Source organism: Crocodylus siamensis, chromosome 3 (genome assembly GCF_052110815.1).
Source record: "Crocodylus siamensis isolate JL-2025a chromosome 3, ASM5211081v1, whole genome shotgun sequence".
In the NCBI taxonomy this organism is placed as follows: Eukaryota; Metazoa; Chordata; order Crocodylia; family Crocodylidae; genus Crocodylus; species Crocodylus siamensis.
The window spans coordinates 140,888,044-140,907,479 of NC_143397.1; the positions used below are offsets into that span (position 1 = coordinate 140,888,044).

At 36.1% G+C, this 19,436-nt stretch overlaps 2 protein-coding genes across 4 annotated transcripts in view; one reads left to right on the plus strand and one right to left on the minus strand.

Annotated features, from left to right (window-relative positions):
• The window catches only part of FAM217A (family with sequence similarity 217 member A), a 37,812-nt gene extending 31,803 nt beyond the window's left edge, over nt 1–6,009 (plus strand). The window contains exon 6 of the mRNA XM_090039357.1: nt 3,647–6,009. Within this exon, the coding sequence (XP_089895483.1) occupies nt 3,647–3,752 (106 nt within the window). The 3' untranslated portion in view covers nt 3,753–6,009. The remainder of the gene's footprint in view (nt 1–3,646) is intronic.
• Nucleotides 5,093–19,436, minus strand: part of PRP4K (pre-mRNA processing factor kinase PRP4K) — a 35,856-nt gene continuing 21,512 nt past the window's right edge. For 2 of the 3 annotated variants that reach the window (XM_090039353.1, XM_090039354.1), the window contains 9 exons: nt 18,146–18,219; nt 16,016–16,106; nt 15,226–15,373; nt 14,169–14,306; nt 12,640–12,793; nt 8,708–8,822; nt 7,697–7,848; nt 7,125–7,211; nt 5,093–6,405 (listed from right to left, as the gene is read on the minus strand). In XM_090039353.1, the coding sequence (XP_089895479.1) occupies nt 6,202–6,405; nt 7,125–7,211; nt 7,697–7,848; nt 8,708–8,822; nt 12,640–12,793; nt 14,169–14,306; nt 15,226–15,373; nt 16,016–16,106; nt 18,146–18,219 (1,163 nt within the window). In that variant the 3' untranslated portion in view covers nt 5,093–6,201. The remainder of the gene's footprint in view (nt 6,406–7,124; nt 7,212–7,696; nt 7,849–8,707; nt 8,823–12,639; nt 12,794–14,168; nt 14,307–15,225; nt 15,374–16,015; nt 16,107–18,145; nt 18,220–19,436) is intronic. The other variant, XR_016441356.1, reaches the window with a different exon arrangement.

Consider the following 19,436-nt stretch of genomic DNA (forward strand, 5'->3'; position numbering starts at 1 on the left):
CTCTGGTTTCTGGCAGTATATGCTTCTGCCATGTACTGTGCTGCACTGCGTTTTTTTTAAATGGTGGTTTGGGGGTGGTTTTGGACACTGGAATCTCCAGGTGTCCAAAAAAGCCCCAAACCAAAACAAAAAAACTCCAGAAAACCACTAGTGCTAATTAGCAGCATAACAAACACTTGCATGTGCAGTGCCTCAAACTGCTCTGAAGAGCTGCAAGCTACACGTGTGCACTTGTGGGGATGCACCCATTTACCAATTCATTGACTGCATTTTAGAGTGATCATTAATATATTGGGTTCTGTAGAGATGTTCACTTGTGCATTAGAATGACTAAAATGCTCCTTTGAGAGTTGTTACCAAAGCTGATGACACCCTTGTTGTGAATAGTGTCTCCTCAGATACAAAAAGCACACGTGGCCACGTCCAGACAAGCATGGCCGTGAAGTATGTGGCACCACATACTGCACATTTATTCACTGCGCTGCAAAAGTGCGCTTGCTCATATGTGCACTACTCCGTTTTCCCCCCCACAGGTTTTTTTGACCCCTGGGTATCCTGGCTGCTGGCCAGGCTCTGTGCGGCAGAATCACCACCGCTGCAGCCCTGGGAGACCCTCAAGTAAGGCTGCTGGGGCCAGCTCAGTGCTGGCCCCAGCCTCCCCTACTCAACCTGAAGTAACTTGCCAGGCACCAAAGCACACATGGCATGGGTGATCCCCGGGGACAAGCAGAGGCAGTGCCAGGTGCACCACCACTACTTGAGCATGGATGTTTGGTTCCCAGGGACATCTGGGTGCAGCCCATGAGTAGCTTGCACAAAAAGAACACAAACTTTTCCACCTACCCCACCATCTTCCACTTCACTGAACTTCAGCAAAATTTCCTGTAAGCCCCTTCCTACTTAAAACTTCGTAACAATAAGTGCTAATATAGAAAAAAAATCAATTATATGAAATGTTATTTTGCAAGCATAAATACCTCTAACCTATGGTCAGGTTCATATTTTTGATCACTGCACATTCCATTTAAAACCTCCTCACACTGAATTGGTGAACAGTTGAAAGACACTAATTTTCATTTGTCAACTACAGTTGGGACAGACAGACCAGCATGTCCTGTTCTTCTCAGTCTTGTCTATATCTATGCCAACTATGCAGCTGGTCCAATAAAAGATATCACCCACAAGAATTCTTTCCTCTTGGCATTTTTCCTGGACCATCATTGCAGTAACATTTCTTCAACACTATCATAATAATCTGAAGACTTTTTAGGCGTAGGGGTTTTGATGCACAGGCAGTTACAAAGTTCTTATTAGAAGACAAAGAAAAGTGGTTTGAGGCGAGTTCCCCTTCTTGCTGTTTGCCTGCACTAATTTCCCTCTGATGGTAGCTAGGCACCTACATTTGTTGAATTCTTGGTTTTGCCATTCTGTCCACTTACACCTCTGAGAACATGCTCATAGCTCTTGACAGTTTTTTCAATGATCTAGTCAAACCTCTCTTTGCCTTTTTTTTTTGGCTTCATGTAAGCCTTCACAACTTATTAATGTATCATTTCCTTACTCTGTTCTGCTTCTGCTCATGTTCCAGAAGATTCCAACGAATCAAAATATTTTCAGGAATGCTGCAGCAGCTCCTCTGAGCATCTTTATAGACTCCCATACCATATAGAAAAAGATGGAGCAGGTAGCTGCTCCTTTCTGTAGCATGCAGCATAGCCGCCGGGGCAGTGATGGTCATCTGGAGGTTATGCTATTCTCATATGTTGGTGTGTAAAGCAGGTCATATTTGATTTGGATTCAGCCTGAAATCGGGGACAGTGATTAGATTAGCTGATTCAGATCGCTGTCCCCGATTCAATTCAGCTGAATCCGAACCTGAAGATTCAATGCCAATTCAGAAAATCAGTGATTCGGCCATAAATGCTGTGATGCTGGGGAGATGGAGCATCCCACAGGAGTGTGCCTATGTCTGAATTAATGAATCTCTCCTGATTCGATTCAGCTATTAAAGGGTCTCCTGAGTCTATTGAGATTCAGCCACCAAATCAGGCCGAAACGAATCAGGGACCAAAGTTTTGCACAGCCCCTAATATGCTCCCCCTATTTAATGGAGCTTACATACAGTTGCAGCAGACATCAAGGACAAACCAAAACCCACAGCACAGAAGGCCTCCTTGCTGCTCCGTGGAGCCAAAGGGGGGAAGGAAACAAAGGGCTACAGGAGCTCAAGAGACAGAAACAGGGCAGGTAGCACTTGCCATAACTATACAGGAGCTGTCCTGAAGTCTGCATAAGTATTTGAAGAAAGTATTTAGAAGCGTTGCAATATCAGCTTTGTTCAGAGCCAAAGTAAAAACAAAACAAAAAAGACGAAACACAAATAGATGCAACACTCTTATTTATTACTTTCTAGTAACTACCACTTCGAACATCTTCTTCTTTGAAGTTATAGATCACAACATGATGCACTGTGGAAGATTAAGTTATCATCTCCAGCATTCTCAAAGATTCAGCAGCCTCCCGTGTATAGATCAGTACATGCAAAGGTTCCTCAGAAGTTTACTGCCACTTACCCTATGTATGGAAGGAAAAACATTATTAAAAAAAAATGCAGTTATTATAAAAAAGCTTCTATCAAAATTACTTAAACAGTCTTCAGTTACATCAATTTATACAGCAGTGACTAGCACAGCAATACAAACGAAAAATATAGAAAGGATTCCAAATATATGTTTCAAATAATCTGACTTAGTACTGAAGAAAATTAATTTTGTGGTCATCTGGTGGTGCAGGTTCAAAAGCAGACTTTGGTCTTTCTGGGTTCTTAGTAAGTCAAGTAGGTTACACAACTGAAGTTCTCAGTCACCATGAGACAGAACATGGGCTCAACCCACAGCACAGAGCTTCATGAAACAGGAGCCGAGGCAAGACAGGACTATTATTCTTGAGACAGCCGAGAAGAACAGCCCCTTCAAGTTAAAGCCACTTCACAGCTGCTCAAATTTTTGTCAAACTACAATAGTATCAGTACTTTCACAAGCACTACAGATGTGGTTTTTACTATTCCTCCTACATCGTGAGCCAAGGAGAGGGGCTGGCCTACAGCTGGTTTTTGATACCACTCAGTTTTGCATAGTAGAACAGCCATCAGCTGGCTGTTCACAGCAGAGGTACAGCAACCTAAGTTGCAGTAGAGTCAAGAACTGGGATTCCTTTGTCTTTAAACAACCTCTCACAGCCACTCTGTAGCAATGATAAAAGTTAACAGCAGTAGCATAAATAATGCATGTACTGAAATAAAATAGGGACAAGCACTCTCACTTTATATGCTTGTAGCTTTTTATGTGTATTAAGAATCCTAAAAATTTATTTTAACCGATTTGGTAGTAGACATTTTCTTTTTAAAAGAAAGAAATTAAACTTAACCTGCATATCCTCCTACATTTCATCACAACAAAATCACATCAACCAAAAATGAAACAAAAAACATTATCTTACATATATGGATGAGCACAATAGGACTATTCTAAGAATTACCAACACTGCAATAGTGGTAATGAAACCTTGACTCAGATGCTGCAAACAGAAAGATTAGGCAGAAAACTACATAAATAATATCTTTTTTTTTTTTTTATATCTTTTATAGGTCAGAAACCTTTGTTCATGTCTTCTGGCAGTCATCATCTTCTTTTGAGCTGCACCTACAACACAAAGAACAAGTAAACGAGCAACTTTATGCTTCTTCAGAATAATTTAAAACAATTCTGTAGGCATAAGAAGTATAGTTTCTATTGGATTTGACAACACCAACTTATTCCATTATTCTTAAATAGGGATTCTTTTTAAAAAACATATTGGGTTTCACTTCATCTATGTAAAATTGCCACCAGAAGTGCTGTATTTGCCAAAGTTGTCAGCAAAGCAATGCAAATTACTTTGTGTGGATTTAACTATAAAGTATCTATCTGTTCATTTCAGTAAAGGAGAAGGTTGCATTCTCTCTCCTGCATGATCAAGAAACTTAATATGTTGAAACAGGAATAGATTTACTTTACGAAAAATGGAAATAAAAAATTGGAAGGCATGTAAAAAAAACAAAGAAAAACAACCAACCATCACCTGCTTTTGTAGTTTAATAAACTCCTTGGTGGGGAACACCCCACCAGCAGAATGACTGCTTCGTTTCCTTTTCCATCCTTGATTGCACTAAGCATGCATGTTTGCTGCAATTATATGCCTATATGGATAAAAGATTCTATTTACAATTTTAGGACGGTTTTACAAAATAATTGAACCCAGTGTTTTTTCACACTTTAGGTATATTTTGATAAACAGAAATAAAAAATGAATTGTTAACATTCTCATTTGTTTTATTAAGGCAGAAGTATGGATTGGAAAAGCTTGATCCTGTTTCTCTCATGTTGCATAACTAACTCAAATGTTTCAAACTATTTTAACTTTTGTTGCTAAATGTTTATCTACACATGCTGTCAGAAATAACCTTGTTAGGAAGGTGAAGTTGGTGTCTCAGCAAACCAGACTCATGGAGTAGGCGTTGAGTGGCCTGTGCCTCGCTTCCCTTTTTCTCTTTCAGCACCATCAAAAGGAAAAGTGAGAGAAACAGCACAAACATTAGTTAAAGCCTGAATCAATCCCACATCCTACAGGAATAATTTCATAACAATGAAAGCAGATAGACAGTATCTGTAGGTTTTTTAATGTAGATAATCATAGATCTAATTAATGTAGTTTAATATCTCTTTCAAAGTTCATAACTTTTAATAATCCCTTCAATTAAAGGATTTATGGAAATATGAAGGATTTCTTACAGATTACCTGATTTACCAGCACTGAAGAAAAAAATCTTTTAAAAATGGCTACAAATGCCTTGTTCACAAAAGACTTTATTATCTAATGATGCATACTGAAAACATACAGAAATCTGCATGGTCCACTTTACATGCAGGAGAACAATCTTCACTTTACAATAAGTAAGTGTCAACTGTTTTATGCAAGAGACAACACTTTAAAGTCACATTTCTTAAAGAAAAGCTTCATTTACAAAAGAAATAAAAGGTAAAGAAGCAATTACCGCTTTTAAAAAGCAGCTGCTTTGTTCAAGAGTGGAAGGTTTATGCCTGTATTGAAAGACAACATGATCACAAATAATGAAAACAATGAACAAATGAAACACTTTTAGCATAAAGCAGTACACTTTCAAAATGACATACAAATAGTTAAAAATTTTCATTATGTTGTCTACTAACTGCTTTAGATATAAGGTCTTTCAGAATCAAATCCCAACATATGTAATTAGTAAAAGAAAACTCTTCAGTAAGTATTGGTTCTATGTCATAGCGAACTGTATTTAACAAAATGTATACAAAGTCTCTAGCAAGTTGATTAAAAAAATTAAAGTAATAAGAAACAGTACACTGAAGGCGCTCTATCCATCAAGCGCGCACTCTCAAAAGTTTTAAATATGTGATGAAAAGAACAAAGTTGTAACTATGCCACAGTTGCAATGCCAGAAAATAAAACAAATTAATTTATCAAACATGCAGGGAATTCTGCCACAAAGCTATCGTCCCTCATTTGTCAGTCGTTCCAGTAAAATAACATTTTAAACACTGATGATGTTGATGGTTTAGCTTACCTTCAGTGTACTGAAAGTTGTACACAACCTGCTTTAAAAGAGGAGACCATCCCTGCAGGCAGGCTCAAGAAGGAACAGACCCCCTTCGGCACTGACTACACCAAGGGCATGCTGCTGTGGCCTGCACACACACACCTAGGAAAATGTGAATATAAACAGCATTTATGCTGGCCATTTTTTAAAGACAAAAATGAAGCCAAGTCTGCTAAAAAACAAATCAACCACCCAGTATTACTTTTCTTTTATAACAGAGGCTTTTTTTCTTTTTATAATATATGAACTGCAACCATATACATTAGCATTGTACTTTTGTGCAGTCTTGGCAATTAAAACAATTCTACAGTGAAAATTTTCACATAAGACACAAACAGAATTACTCTAACATTTCTAAAAGAAATATCAGCCTTGGTGTTAATTCAAATGTATCATTCTTCCTCAACTTTGCAGGGGAAATATTTATGTTTATATACATTAATAAACTGCTGGGAAATTTCTTCAGTCTTTGTATCTTAATTACTCAAACCCTTTGAACTTCTTCATCTGGTTTAAATTTTTTCCTGGATGAAGGCGTGCTGCAGAGCCTGGTTGATGCTAATCCGTTTAGCTGGGTCTAACATTAGAATCTGGTCCAATAAGTCCTTTAGCTGGTGTACTTTTTTACGCTGGTCTTCCGGGAGTCGTTGGCACCCAATCAAATCTGCTAAGAGGTCCTTGGTTGGATTAATGGTGCTCATGACAGTAACCTTCTCCTATAAATGGAAAAGTGCAACCAAGATTTACTTCCATCATTACTAAAGCTAACTGTTATACTGTTAGCAGAAAACCACAATGAGCAAACATCCTGTTCTTTAATGCTATTACTGCTCTATGTTATCCCTCCTCATTTTAAAGCCAAAATTACTGCTACTGCACATTCTAGTGTAGAATATTCTAACTATTTAAACTGGAAAATTAGCTAAGGACATGAGGACAATTGAAACATTAATGACTGGAATTTATGCCAACCTGTCATTTTAGGAATTTTCTACCATTTATTTTTCTTGGGTATCTATATAAAAGGTATGCTTTCTGATTGTCTGCATTTTAGTAGACCAAAAAACCACACACAGAGAATTCCAAGCAAGAAGGCATTCCAGCATTACTGGTATGCATTCCAATGCTACAACAAAACACACAATAGACCCGAACATTAAATGAGCATTCTACAAACATTTTATGCATAAGGCACATCTTCTCCAATTTTAAAAGAAGGTAATTGCAAGTTAGTTACCATAAAGCTAAAATTCAGAGTGATCCCAGGTCACTTATCAAGAGAATTCCCCTATAACAACATACTCTGAATTCTATTATAGAGAATGTAATATTTTAATAGCCTTTACAATATACATCTTGGTCTAAAGTTCTGATATTAGTATAGTATTGAAGAAGTTTAGAAGTGGCAGCTCTGCTTGCAATTTAAAAAACTTACCCTTTCTGTTACTTTATCTACTTCTATATACATGAAGTTGAGATTTTGATCAAAGTGCTGATCTTTGAACACACCTTTTCGAATCATCTGAAAAGTGAAAGGCAGGAGTTTTATAAGATGCGTATCTTACGAACTTCAGACTTTCTTATAACATGTTAAAACAGACACACTCAACTACCTACTGGCTGACAATACACACAACTCATTTAATACTTCTAACTTTTTCAGAGAACAGCAAAAAATGACTACAATAATAAAAAACCCTGACAAAACGGCTTGATAAAACATACAGCATCATCCTTTGACTTACGTATTTTATTTTCTCAGGTCAGTTTTTAGAAGTGGCTTCTCTTAATGCTTAGTTTATGAAAAAGCAGTGGTGCACTTTCACTTCATAACATTTAGAATCAATATAATTCTACAGTTAGAAGACTGTCTAACATACACTTGCTGTTAAGAGAAGATGCATGGAATAAAGACATAAGACAAAATTTAGTAAAATAAAGACAATTTATTATGTTCATTACTACTACATGGTTCCATATGAGATCTTAATTATTTATACCACTTACCTTGTTTGGCATCTTTCCTTTGAGGTCCATGGCAAGTTTTAACATATGGTTATTGGTTTTGCCAGGAAATAGAATTTTTCCTGTATAAAGTTCATACAGTGTACAGCCTACAGACCACATATCTATTCCATAATCATAGATTTTACCTATAACTAAAAACAGAATAGGTTAGTTAATTCCACACAGGCAGGCACAAAGATCCAAAACCACAACACCAAAAAGACAGAAAACCCTGATCTGAGAGTTACCTTATAAAGTTTACATTCCTAGGAATGGAGAAGCACCAATAGAAAGCATTCAAGCTTTTTTTTTTTATTTTAATTTTTTAAAACATTTCCACCAACAGTGGCCTTCACCTATAATCTGACCTTTTCACCACAATGGAAAAATGTGATAAAACAACAACAGTGAAAGCTATAACAATCAAAGGTCCTCCTTCCCTTCATTAGACTGAACATAAGTATTTTGAAGAGGTGTGCATGGTTCCACTAACCCAGAGGTGTCAAAATCTCGACTTGGAGAGCTAATCTGGCCTGTAGGACTTCTCATCAGCTGGATGACCTACCTCTTGATCTGGCCCATGGGGCCTCTTGCTGGGGGCTGCCAGAGCCATTATGTGGATACCAGCTGCCACCGCTCAATCCCTAATTGCCAATTTTAGTTGCCAGTGGTGAAAAAAATACTAAATTTCAGTGGCAGCATTCACTCCTAGGGGCTAGCCACAGTGATGGTTAAACTCCTTCGTTAATAGAAGCCATGTCCAGATCTAGCCCATAGACCAGATACCCAGCACTTCTGCACGTAGTGCCTCTATAATATCTCAAAAGCTCTGTCAGAAACCAAACTCATAATCATCAATGCTTGTGTGTAGTACTGTTGCACTAAAATAAACATTTACATTCTGGTTTTCATTTTTAATTTAAGTTCTAGCATCATTACTACAAATGGATATAATTATGCACCACTATTTAGGTACTGTTCATGTAAAAATGAATATATTAGCTAACTTACTGATTTCAGGAGCTCGATAAAATCTACTGACAAGATATGGAGTGATGTCATTATCTGCAACATGTGAAGCTGATCCAAAATCACATAGCTTTAATATGGTTTTAGACTCATTTACCTACAAGGTAAAGAAACTTTATTGATACTGTAAGAATATACAGTATGTTAGACAGAATCAAAATATGTGATATTTAAACACTGATATTTCTGCCCAAATTATTTTTTTGATTTGTTGTAGTCTAAGTAAAGTATAAAGCCTTAAACTGGAAATGACAATGAATGTATTAGAGTGGATGAACTACTGAAACAGTGAATTTAGTTTAAAATATTTAGTTTATTAATATAAGTTTTTACTAAATCTATTTGATTGATTTAACAGTTGGCTGTCTGTACATGGAAAATTGGCTGATAACGATTCTGAATTTTTTCATCCTATTCTAATCAGCAATTAACCGAGCAAAAATAATGAAATGTGACAAAAAGTTAAAAACATAGGGACATGTCAAAGAACATGTGTAGCTTTCTTTTCTTTAGTAAATAAATAAATTAAAATACCTTTAACACACAGTAACAGTGACATCTGCTGAGGAAGGCTAAAATCTGCTTTCAAAGCTGCTGCTAATCACAACCTCAAAACATGGGCAGAATTAAAGAGGTGAGGGTAATTTACAATCCATCATCCCTTCCCTCTTCAGAAGAAATATATGCAAATTCTTAAACTAGAAATACTTCTTACCCAAACAAAAAAAAAAAATCAATATGTATTATGCTAAATGTTAGCAGAAGCCCAGTCACTGCATTCTGGCATCACAATTGCTGTCTGACCCAATAAAAATTGGTCAAAAGCATCCCAGGGATTCCTTAGTTCTTGTGTATTTCTTCTCAAGAGAATTAAACAAGTTAGCAACTTGCTCAGCAGTGGGCAACACTGCCAGCATGAAGAGCAATCCAAAATGTGCTTATGCAACAAAGACAGCATTTTCCACTCGGAGACAAGTGAATCACCTCTGCAAATGCAGCCAAGTTCCAACTATCACAATGAAAGAGCAACTAATGACCATATTCACACAGTGATAATCTGAAAAGCAACACTTAGCTCCGCTGAGAACCAGTTAGCTAACTTAAATGTTCTTGCTTTTTGAAAAGAAGATTTTGATGACTGTATTCACTGACTGACATTCTGTGTGAATAAGAACAAGTTTTGTCCATCAGGATTAGTAAATACTAACTGATAAAGTCATCTTTCTGATAAGGATTAAAAAAGCTGAAAACATACAGCCTTCTTCAGTTTGTTTACCACATTATCAATAAGACTTAAAACACCTAATATGTAAATTGATGGTTGCCCTAGAAGAAATAAAATATTCTACAGCTTCAGGGATATAAAATTCATACTTTGACATATACAAGACGGATAATTTAATGAAGTAGGCAATATTATATTATGTAGAATCATTAGTAAAAAAGTACTGAGCACTCAGAATTGAACAAGCTTAAAGCAATGTACTTTAAACACAGGTCTGACTGTGGAAGGCCTCACAGAAGCTCAATAGATAAATTTATTGCTGGATTTTCTGCAAAAATAAATCTAGATTGAATGGATGACTTAAAACTAAGTTCTACAATCTGGAAAGCCATGACTTCTAAACTGACCCATAACTAAAAACATGACTAATTTGAAGACAAGAGAAGTGAGGAAATGCATCAGAATTTTTGAGGTTGTAAATAAATGTGTGCAGAAACTGGACATGACCCTAGATAAAATGAAGATGTCACACTAGAAGACATACGAGTAAGAATTTTACTTCTGGAATTAGAGCACAGTCTTGTATGGGTACAATAGTTCGGATGCCAGAGAAAATTCTTTTACCAAAGATGACCAGATGGCTTGGATAACAGTGACAGTAGGAGAGCTCCAATTCTGGGGTTTTATTTTTCCTGATTACTTATAAAAGAAAATACATTACACTTTTTTAAATAATACTTTTTTCAGTGACTACCAAACTCTAAACTCTGATGACTCGCTGATGATTTGGAGATTTCTCAGGTAAAGATTTTTTCTTTTGCACAAATGACTAAAGATTTCAAGTGTAGATGGAAAAATGACAACCTTATGCAGGCTATTTATTGTAACAGGCTATTCATTTATTTAGTATAAATTCAGTGTCTGAGGTATGTTATCCACAGCTGATCCTTATGCTGCTACGTAGAAATCTTTTAGAATAAATAAATAAGTAGGTTAGATAAATTCAAGAAAATTTAACAAGGTCTACCTTCATTCTGCTGTTAAAGCTAAATGATGACAAATTAATTAAAATCAAGTTCTAAATCTGTAGGAAACAGAGGAATGTCCTCACTAGACCTTAAAATGTAAACTACAATGTCAATCTAGGATCTTTAAATAGCTCGTAAATACTTGTAAGAAGACCTAGAGTTGAGAATGCATTTAATCCTCTTCATTATCACTAGTCTCTTTATGACATTGTTGTAAGTCATGCTTTTAAACATTCAAACTCTCTCTTAGATATCACTTTTATAAGAATAGACAGAAATCATCCATGAGTTCTCATCTTAAATATCATTAACAATGGAGATTTATTGCAGGGAATTCTAATCCAGTATATCTGAATAAAAAATTGGTTATTAAAAAAAACCAAACAAACCCTAAAAATTACTTTACTAATACTTCAGCTGTAGTGAGACAACATATCAATAACATATGCAGATTAGAAAAGGATTCCTCTCTATAAAGCTGTTAAATTAAACAGATAAACTTTTTGGGGGGAGGGAGGACAGGTGGGGTTTTTTTGTTTTTAAATGCAAGTTACCTGTAATTGGTACCCTGTTAAAAATAACTGTTTTAGCAGGATTGATTTTTTTTTTTTTAAATATACAAGTGGACCAAAAATCAGCATTGGTGGCCCTCAGAGTTATGCTGCGTATGAATCTGACTCTCTTGTGAAAGGACAGGTTCAGGAACATAAATAATGTCCTCATACCCCACTGATTTATGCAGTGGTCAAGGGTAGGACATAGCCTTTATTTATTAACTAAGAATTTAATTGTTTTAATTTATTATTTGTTGGGTACCTTACAATCATCTCCAGCATCAATGACAAATAACCTTTTTAAGGATACTTATTTCCATTCTTTGTCACTTTCTTTTTAATTCTTTGTCAGGTCTTTTCCACATGTTCCTCAGTTAAGCAACATTAACATTCACACCCTCTTAACTACTACACCAATCAGCCTTTGAATAGTTAATAATACCACCAGTTTGACTTGCCAACTCAATCAGATTAATAAAGAATAGAAGGAAATTTCACAGCTTTTGAATATTACTCTAAAACTGATGCACCCTAAGGAAGGCTATTTACACTTGTTTCATATTTAGAAGGTTATTTTTACAATGATGAAGGCAAGAAATCTGTGTTTAATAGTAACTGAGAGACTATAAAGCTGCCATATAAGCAAACAAATGCATCAAGGGAACCAGAACAAACACTGTTCAAACAAGTACTTGAATTCTCCTCTGCTACTAAGCAGTCTTTTTCTTTTCCATCATGCAAGCAAAAGTAAGCAAGGGACAATTTGAAAATCTGAGTTACATTGGAAACCAAGGCCAACAACCTCCACAAAAACAGACTAATTTCAAACATACCTAAAAATTAAAAATCTTTCTTCTAGAAAAGGATGCCTTCTTACATTGCAGTTTGCTTCTTTAAAGAGAAACAAATGAAGGAAAGCATGATGTGCTTTAAAAGACAAACTTAGATTTCTTTTATGTTTAAAAATTGTATTTCTGTTCCATATTATTCAAAGCTTTTCAGTGTATAGACACAACTTAGAATTTGAAACTAATATTCTCTGAATTTAGAAGCACACTGCATACTGGCTGAAAGTTATTTCTAGTGTTTTAATTAAATGTTACTTACCAAAATATTGTCTGGCTTAATATCAGCATGTAGGATGTTACATCTTTTAAGCAGCTTTAATGCCAGAAACAACTGTTGGCTGTAGGAGCGTACAGCTTTAATGTGGAGACCAACATCCTTCCCATACTTTTTCAGTACCTCTCGTAAATTCATACTTTTTTTATACACAAAAGAAAAAAGAGGATGAAGACAGATAATTAAACAGGGAACAACGTACTAGCATTATAAACATCAAGTACAATACACAAAAAAACAAGTTCTCTTGGACAGTTAGGAAAAAAAGAGCACCACTCATACCAGACCAACTTGAAATTTACTCCTTGTCATGAGGCACTACACTGAAAGAGAAAGCTCTTGACCAAATCAGAGCAAAGGGAAGCTGTAAATTAGAGACATGACCACGATTATCCTGAAAAATTCCTTTTGCTAAGGTTAATACTGTTTATCTTTTTTGCACAAGAACCACAGTCATTTCTCAACAATTCCACTGTCTTTGTGCAAACTGCTTTAAGAAGCAAAACATGGCAAAGGAAACTACTGTGATGACAAATTAAAAGAGGTGAAGGAAATTAAGTTGAAATGCCATGCTTATTTCAGGTATAAGCAAACAGACTGGATAATATTTGGAGAAGTATCAGCATACAGGAACTTTGAGAAGATTAACAGAGCATGGAATTAGAGGAAAAAGAAAGACATTCCTGAACAGTTTTATGGAGAACTAGCCAACTCTCTATTTATTAGAGAAAGGAAAAAAAATCTGAGCTTAGGGTTTATTAGCCTAAAATATATCACCATAAGCCTCACACAGCTTAAGCAAGCATCTTCCTTCTACCCTAAGAGTGCAAGGAAAAGTTAAATAAATGATGGTACACACACAATGTGTAAGATTCGTTATACTGACAAAAAGGGACAAAAAGCCTACTCGGTATACATTCTCAAATCTATTGTCATAAAACACACAGAAAATCCTGCCTGTCACTGCACATCGACACCACTTTATAAGAAAGAGAAAAAAAAGGGAGAGGTCAAATTATTATACCCAATGTTTTTCCCTAAACGTGTCCTATTAGATGTATACTCCCAGGCAATAGCCCCAGATGTGCCAAGCTACTGCTGCAAAAGCATTCCAAACTTCTGGAACCTGCCCAGCTGCCAGAACTATGAATGTAAGTAAAAAGAACTATGAACATAAGTAAAAATCACTAATTGGCAGAAGAACTCAGGATAAATAGAACCATAAACTTCCTGTAACCTTAAAAGGGGGGGGGTAGAGAGCAAGAGAGAGAGAGAGACCAAATACCAAGTTAGCACTGTCATGTCAAAGAAAATGAGAATGCTTCAGACCTTTTTTGTCCCTATAGATGTTTCTGAATGAAAGGCCTGAAATAAGTTCACCATCACAGTAAAGCCAGAATGGGAAAGCTTTCATATTTAAAAAGGAGAATTCAATTTAGTAGTACAAAAATATTAAAGAGCACTTAACTCTACTTTTATTTTTATAATTATTTTTGTACATTTAGTTGTTTTACCTGAGTGGTTCAAATACCAGACAGAGGTGCTGTTTGTGATAGAAATGCCTGAACAGTCGCAGACAATGAAACTTGTCATCAGGATCTGCATCATTGAGCTTCTTCAAAAATTCCAGTTCTTTTAGACCAGTTTTTTGCCTATAAAACAAAAACATAAGTATGGTACCAAGTAAATTCTATACAACATATTTCAGCATAAGCATTCACTGGATAACTATCAAACTGGGATTCTTCTGGTTAACATAATTCTGAAATTTAAAAGATCGTGGTATTATTCTCAGCAACTACGCACTAGAAAAATCAAAAAAATTCTTTGTGCTTCAAAAACACCCACACAATTCTAATCTACCCACCCCCCCAGCACATAAATGGAGAGAAGAGTTCCTTCTCTAAATGACCAATTACTATTTAAACAACAATTAATGATACTATATGGGTGAGTAAATATTTAGCTGAAACTAACTGCATGCTGAGCTCACCTACATTAACTTCAACATCTGTATTTACACATAATCTATGGAAAAGACAACATTTCAATGCATTATTTAATATTAGACATTTTCATGAATTCTGATTTAGCAAACTAACTCACTTTAAATAATGAAATAAAATGAGTTTAAAATTAAGCCTCAAGTCAAAATGCATATGGAAGAGTTACAATATTAGTTCCTCTTCACAGGGAAAACAAAGCAAATAACAAAAGCAATTAGTATTAAAATCATACTATTGCTACATATACATAAATCTGAAATGACATGCTAATCCATAAGCTAGATAACAACTTAGTACAATTTTACACTACTCAAAGGGACACCAGCTTTCAAGAGCTGCAAATAATTTACTGTAGGCAAGGTCTACTTTTTCTGCTACTTATATGCAGTTGTTTTTGCACAATGAATGGTACTAATTAGGGATAGAAGAGATAGTCTTTCCAGACTTGGTTTGAATCTTCTCCGCAAAAAGCAAAATCTATAACTGAAAAGTTATTATTAGACACAACTGTCACAATTAGATTATTAGTTGGCTATACATTTCAATCTAACTAAATGCAACTTACATAAGTTCATTGTTCCTGATGATTTTAACTGCCACTTCTTGATTTGCTCTTGCCATATCTCTGGCTCGCACTACATTACTGAAGACTCCCTGGCCAGTATAACCATAGACATTGTAACGTTTATCTAGAACTTCACCTATGTTAACACCTGATGGAGAAAACAAAAATGGTTATAGAGAGAAATCCTGGGCTAAGAATACACAACAATTAGAATAATCAACAAAAAGAAGTCTTTCATACAAGTAACTCAGAAGATACAAGAACATATTGTGGGGCCATTTAACTACTGTGTCAAGTCTACGGTATTCTACAGAAATAACTGAAACTATGCTCTTGTTTGATCAGGGGTCCTTTTATAAATAATAGAAGTTTTATAACCATTAATCATTCCAAGAAATGATAAATTTGATCATTAATTCTGATAATTTGAACATTCACTAGTGAAGAAGCATGCTCACTAAGATGCTTCCATTCCAAGTCCCAGGTGATAACTGCAGCATAACTGGCATGCATGTTCTTTGCACGTGGTTTTTCTTGGTTAGAGATCATAGCAAGTATGATGAGATACCCTTTCCTTCTGGAGGGAAATATCATGGTTGCAAATAACTTCATTGCGCTTTGAGTGGTAGATTAAGTGACGTACCTGTGAGCAGCTATACACGTGCACTGTGCCCTTTAAATGATGGCATGTTGTGTCATTTCAAAATAATTTTTGCAAACCTTCTGAATCTGGTGCTTTTCACTGAGCATTCCCATTTCAATAATAACGTTATTAGTGATAAATACTTACGATAATAGCCTTCTGCATCAGTCCAGTTATCCCTGAGGTTGGGGTTTTCTTTAAAGTCTTTTCCAAAGCCAGCAGCTCTAAGACGGGCACTCTGAAATGAAGTAAGCACAAACTATATTAAAATATAGAATGCAAGGAAAAGAATATAAACTCTTATTATTTACTTATTAACTGAAGAGCTGCAGTTATGTATTGTCCCCTTTCTGACATATCTTTCCGTCCATAATACAAACATTACATCTATTCTAAAAGATCAATATATTTGACAAAGTATCTTTTAAATATTCATGCTTGAGAATTATGACAAGAGAAAAAATATTAACAGAACTTCTGTATGTGCTTAGCTTTCATTGCTAACACAAATGAGTCTAATAAATATACAGGCTTGAGGTCTCTGCGTCTTTGAAAAAGTTTTAATACTGCAGTCGTGTCATAAAAATGTTGTAAAACAATTATTAGGAAGTTAAAGAAAAATAATAAAAAGGTTGCATTGGCAGAATTATTTTTTAAAAAGGATATTCTGTGCTGCGATGCATACAAACTTCTTTGTTCATTTACTTGCCAGCTCCCAGAATAATTACACCAAGGCATGACAGATGAGAATAAGTCATTCAGAACAGATATTACTATCATTACTGTGAGCTAGTAAGACAGCTAGAGCCATGTACCACATAAGTACATCAAATTAAATGCAAAAAAGAAAGCCACGTTCAATCAAATAACTATTTCCTTTCCATAAACTATCATCCACTTACCAGTTGCTTTAAAAAAGTCAAGCTTTTCTCTATTTGTTTATTATGCTTGTGAAAACTTGCAAATAGAATTCTTCCCATTAATTTTATCATTTGCAGAATAAGTTTTCCTTGTGTTGTTGTAGATGTGAAAGCAAACAATGCAAACAAATCTTAACTAGCCTATTAAACTGCAAAAATATGCAGTGTACAGCAAAGTATTTAGCAAAAAACACACAAATATATGGAACAAATGATAGTACTGCAAGGACCAACTGCTAAATGCTGTACTGAGGGACAGGCACTTCCTATTTTCTTCAACCAGGACAGCACGATAAATTGAGAGGTACATTGCCAAATACCATCAGAATATGTCATGTTTATTTATTTATTTTTAAATGAAGAAATGATAAAGAACCTATGAGGAGAACAAGGCCATTGGAAAGTTAGAGGGCAATTGTTATTGTAAAGTGTCTGTTACTAAAAATTCTGCTGTCACCATGATAACATTTGGGATGATTATTCTTCTTCCCCCCACACTTCATACTTCCTCTGCCAAGCCCAAAAGCTACGTAGATCCTATACTAACAATGGGAAAAATCCTCAAATATTTATTTAGGGCACAGATGTCAAATTCACCTGGCCCCATAGGCTGAACGAGTTGTGTGGGACTGGTCGGTGAGCCGGATCAGGCCCATCAACCCCTGCATGCTGGATCCAGCACATGCAACACCCACTCTGGCTGGGGATGCAGTAGGAAAAAGCCCAGGATCACAGGCGCTTGGCTACTGCCATGAGAACAAGCTGTGGTATGGACGTCTTCCTGAACTACTGCTTGGGTTCCAGCAGCTTTTGCTTAGGTGCTTGGCAGCCAAGTGGGCACTGGAGTCCCAGAAACACTATGGCTTGATCCCACAATAGCAGACAAGTGCCTGTGCGAGAGCTATGGTGCTGGAACCCCACAAGCACCGCAGAAAAAATCCTAGTATCACAGGCTGCTGCCGAAGAAACGTGCCCTGGTGCCAGGATTGTTCCTGAGGTGCTACTGGGGCTCCAGCACCAGAGCTGTCACCTGGACACTTGGCTGCCATGATCCTCCCCCATCCTAACCATGGGTGGAGTAATGTCTGCAGGCCGGAAGATCTCACAGGCTGCATGTTTGATGCTCATGATTTAGGGAAATGTCCGACTGACTTAAAATGAAAGTTCTGTTTGAGTAAACCTTTAGTAAGAATTTCAGAATCTAGGGTCAATGAGTTAATTAAAGCTTCAAAAGAAATCATACAGAATTTAGCTGGGACAAGCTTCAGGCACAAACTGCTAAACAGCAACCCTCTACCACCAAAAAGTAAACAGAATGGATAAATTATTTCTGATTAAAAAAAAAAAAAATACCTACATCAAAGTATGCAGCAAACATATCATCTGATTCTGTGAACATATCAGGAGCTAACAGTTTCTTCTGAGCTGAACCTTAAAAGGAAATTTATATTATTTGATTTGAAAATGAAGGCAAACTAAAAAGCAGACAACTACTAAACCATATATTCCAGTGTGATAGTTATCTTCCCAGTGTTAAGAATCTGCTTAACATAGCATTAAAAACTTCAGGTACTAGCAACCATGTGATAACCAAGTTTTATTACCACAGTTAAAAAACCTGATTTATGCAATGTTTTAACATAACTAACTTATTTAAAGTACAAAACTCAGCTTAAGCTTTTGTGTCCTTTATTTATTTTTTATTTGTTTTAAAGCAAATACATCCTCGAGAAATGAGATGTAATGGTTTTTCAACAATTCACGTATCAAGAGAAAATGCTGTATTCTACACATTCCTACAGATGTTTCTGTTGACTGAGCATGCATCTTAGAATCACATTTTGGACAAACTTGAAGTAGTGCAGTAAAAAAGTCCTAAGCTGCCTCAAACTGTAATTTTGAAAGTTTCTTCCATATCTATTTTATCTAGCAACTCTCCAAGGCAAAGTAAGAGAGCTGATGGTACCTGCAATAACATTATGCTTTTAAAAAAATGTTAACAAGGTAGGCAAGATTATCCCTCTCACCTTTTAACCATCTTTAAAGTCCCAAAGACAATTTATATGTTGATAACATAAAAACAAAGAAATATAAAAATTAAGTGCACGTGTTAATGAAGACAAAAAATTAGAACTATTTTGTAATGTAGTACGGTAGCATGGCTTTACTCTTTTGGAGCAAGTCACAGGCATCCCATTCAGGGCATCAAGGAATTCATTTCCTCTAGCAACACATCCCCAAATTCTGCATTTTCAGGAACTCATGTAATAGCCATTTGTCTCTTACAGATAGATGACCTCATCAGAATCCACTGAAAATATCAAAGGTTGTAAAGCAAACACCACCGCACACCAAGATAAAAGGAACTCATGTAGTGTTTCCTCACTTTAATCCTAAAGTTGCCTACATTGCACGGAATGAGTTTTAAATATTAAACCACGGGTGGGCAATTATTTGGGCCTGAGAGCCACATAAGAAGTTTTAATGAGCTGTTGTGGGGCAGGTCAGCACACTCTCTCTCCTGTGCAACAACTTGCTTTAGGCAGGTAGGGAACAGCATTCGGGTATGGGATGGACAGGCGAGGATGGGATCATGGGGCTGGGTCACAGGGTAGTGACAGCTTGGGACCCAGGCTTGGGCTGTGTTC